The following is a 3,157-nucleotide window of genomic DNA, read 5'->3' on the forward strand; positions in this document are numbered from 1 at the left end:
ATTTCTTAAATGACGAAACTACCCCTGGTCTTTTTGTCCTTACGTGTTACTCTTGTATATGTGAACTCATTTTCAAAGTCTAATACAAAACGACAAAACCAACGCGTCTCAGTACTACGTCTTCTCCGACACATGCCAATCTCTCGCTGATTTAACCACGTGGACGGCCAAGATTTCAACCCAATTGATGACTATACTCTTAACTTGTGCCCGAAGTACCTCACATTAACCATGGTTAACGGCCGCCACTCTTAAAACCCGTCTTCTTTTTTTCTTCCTGTTTTTGATTTTTAATCCTTATCTTTCATGAATCATCTCTCTCCCTGCAAAAACAACGTCCGCCGTGTTACACCATCATCTCCGTCGTGACCTCCGGTCTTGATTCTACAAAGTTTTGTAATTACTTCTGCAGCTGGATATAATCGAGCTGTGTTTTTACTTTTTAGTCAGCAATAGGAAACAGGAAGAACTAAAGAAGACATTTGGTGATCAGGTAGATGAATTTGCAGTTGCAAGAGAACGAAAATAATCTACGAAGCTAGAGTTTGTATTTGTTGTTAGCTTCCGAGTTTAACTTATGGTAGATTTTGAGAATTCTTCGGCAATGGCTGTTTCTGCAACTTCAGTTGAAGGAACTGAATGTTCATCCGGTGGTAACGAAACAGCACCTAATCCTCCTCCTGAGCTGCAACCGATAAAGAAGAAGAGAAATCTTCCTGGAATGCCAGGTACTTTGACGAATGTTTTTCTGTAAACGTGTATTTTAGTTTTGTTTATATAAAGGTGTTGCGATTATATATAAAGTGATTTTGGTTTTGATTTTGATTTTGATTTTGATTTCGTCGCAGATCCAGATGCGGAGGTGATCGCACTATCACCGACGACTCTACTAGCCACCAATCGGTTCGTATGCGAGATCTGCAACAAAGGATTCCAGCGGGACCAGAACCTTCAGCTTCATCGGAGAGGTCATAACTTGCCGTGGAAATTAAAACAGCGAGATGGAAAGGAAATCCGGAAACGCGTTTATGTTTGTCCGGAGAAAACCTGCATCCACCATGATCCGTCTAGAGCACTCGGCGATCTCACCGGAATCAAAAAGCACTTCTCCAGGAAGCACGGCGAGAAAAAGTGGAAGTGCGAGAGGTGCTCGAAGAAGTACGCCGTTCAATCCGATTGGAAAGCGCATATGAAAACGTGTGGTACAAAGGAATACAGATGTGACTGTGGCACCTTATTTTCTAGGTCAATTTTCTTCATCAAAATTCTATGAATTAATCCATGAGATCATCAATCTGATTGTGTTTTTGATAATGATTAGGAGGGATAGCTTCATCACGCATAGAGCTTTCTGTGATGCATTAGCTCAAGAGAGTGCGAGATCTCAATCTCAATCTCAAACTCAAAGCCTTCCCATTACTAATTCTAATCATCATAATCATCTACAAGAAACTGAGAAAGTGCAGGCGGCTGTTCTTCCACCGTCGTGTAGCCCGCCGCCACCGCCGCATACTCCTTCCACCGGCGTACTCTCTCCTGTTCAATCCGTTCACAGCTCAGGTTTGTAATTGAACTTTTTCACAGCGCACTATTTTTCGCTTTCAAAATTGCGATTCGTCGTGTATCCACTGTCATGATTACGTTTGTTGTAACGCATTTGTCAAAGTACTACGTGCTTTTTAGCGTGTATGAGAGTGAGTGGGTCGTAGAAGTAGAACTCCATTAATAAAGAGCTCGAAGATCGACGAATTAAAAAGCTAGGTAATTAAAAAGAGAGATTTTGTATGAAAAAGGACGCCATGATTGTTCCTGCTTTTCCTTTTGCTTGTAATAGCAAAGTTCATACTCATAACTTTTTTAGATTCTGAGTACTTAAATCATAAACAATTACCATCACCTTTTTATAAATTTGTTTTACTTTTTCTTATATAATTTCTTCTTTATGTAGCAGAGTTGCCGGAAAAATCCACGGGTATACTAGAGCACCAGAAGGGGGCGGGGGCGACATTGGAGGTGGTGGAGGCAGCGGCGGCGGCGGAGACATGCCTCCCAACAACCACAACGACCACCGCTAGTGGTGGCTCAACCTCTAGTGGAAACAACAACAATGCGAGTAACAACAATACAGGCGTATTTGCAAGTATTTTTGCATCATCCTCCGTCTTGCCGCCGTCTCAATCATCTCCGGCAACTTACTCTAATCTGATGTGTGGTGTCGCCGGGGCTGACAGGAACACCACGGTGGAACCAATGTCTCTCTCTTTATCCTCCTCTTTGTACCGTTCCACCACCGCCGCCCCCTCCTTATTCCCGCAACCTGAACAAACCCTCCACCAACACCACCGTCAATACGTTCAAACTCAGCAACCAGCTCTCTCCGCCACCGCTCTACTTCAAAAAGCTGCTCAAATGGGCGCAACGTCGTCAAACACCTCATTCCTCCATGCATTAGGTTTAGCACCACCGTCGTCCTCCTCCACCGACCGCTACCAAGAAGCTAGCGTTAGTCAATGGAGTAATATCCAAAGCAAACAAGAGAGAAACGACAACCTAATGGGTCCGCCGCCACCGACCACCCTCGATTTTCTTGGGTTGGGGATGGGTGGTGGCGGCTCCTCCGGTGGGTACTCGGCATTTTTAAGTTCAATCGGAGGAAGCAGTCTTAATGTTAATTCAGCCGCCGGTGTTCCCTTTAGGGGAGTCACCTCCGTCCAAAATGATGATTGGGATGACTCCGGCGACAAGAAGCCGGCGCTTCATTAGCTTTCTCTCTCAGTTTTTTAATGGTGAAAGAGAGAGGTGAGATGATGAGCGTCAGTGGCTTTGTACCTATTATTATAGTAAGCACGTGACATTAAAATATACGTCTATGTTTTTATGATTTTTAGTTATTACTATTATTATTAATATTAAAATTAAATATTTGGAGTAGAAAGTAGAACCAATCAAAGATAAGAAGATATTTTATTTAGGAATTTGAGAGTTGATAGATATTGCCAGTTAACCGAACTAAGAAAGAAGAATATTAAGTAAGTGACAATCAGGGAAACTATGACAATGACTTAAGACAAGTTGTTGGATTTTAGTTAACGATGTGAATTGAATTGAATTGAACTAGAAGTCATATTTGATAATTATGTTTTATCTTTTATGGCGT

At 42.3% G+C, this 3,157-nt stretch overlaps 1 protein-coding gene across 2 annotated transcripts; it reads left to right on the forward strand.

The window, feature by feature from the left end:
• The first annotated feature begins 229 nt into the window (after positions 1-229).
• On the forward strand, positions 230-2,920 carry LOC145096784 (zinc finger protein GAI-ASSOCIATED FACTOR 1-like). 2 transcript variants are annotated; one of them, XM_079034131.1, is made up of 4 exons: positions 230-728; positions 849-1,245; positions 1,322-1,560; positions 1,949-2,920. In XM_079034131.1, exons 1-4 carry the CDS (start codon positions 578-580, stop codon positions 2,761-2,763), a joined length of 1,602 nt encoding a protein of 533 aa, XP_078890257.1. In that variant the 5' UTR covers positions 230-577; the 3' UTR covers positions 2,764-2,920. The 2 variants fall into 2 exon arrangements, with proteins under 2 accessions (XP_078890257.1, XP_078890258.1); XM_079034132.1 differs by having other exon boundaries at positions 231-728; positions 1,952-2,920.
• Positions 2,921-3,157: the final 237 nt, after the last annotated feature.

This window comes from Lactuca serriola, chromosome 4 (assembly GCF_051521515.1).
Source record: "Lactuca serriola cultivar US96UC23 chromosome 4, Lser_US96UC23_V15, whole genome shotgun sequence".
Lineage (NCBI taxonomy): Eukaryota > Viridiplantae > Streptophyta > Magnoliopsida > Asterales > Asteraceae > Lactuca > Lactuca serriola.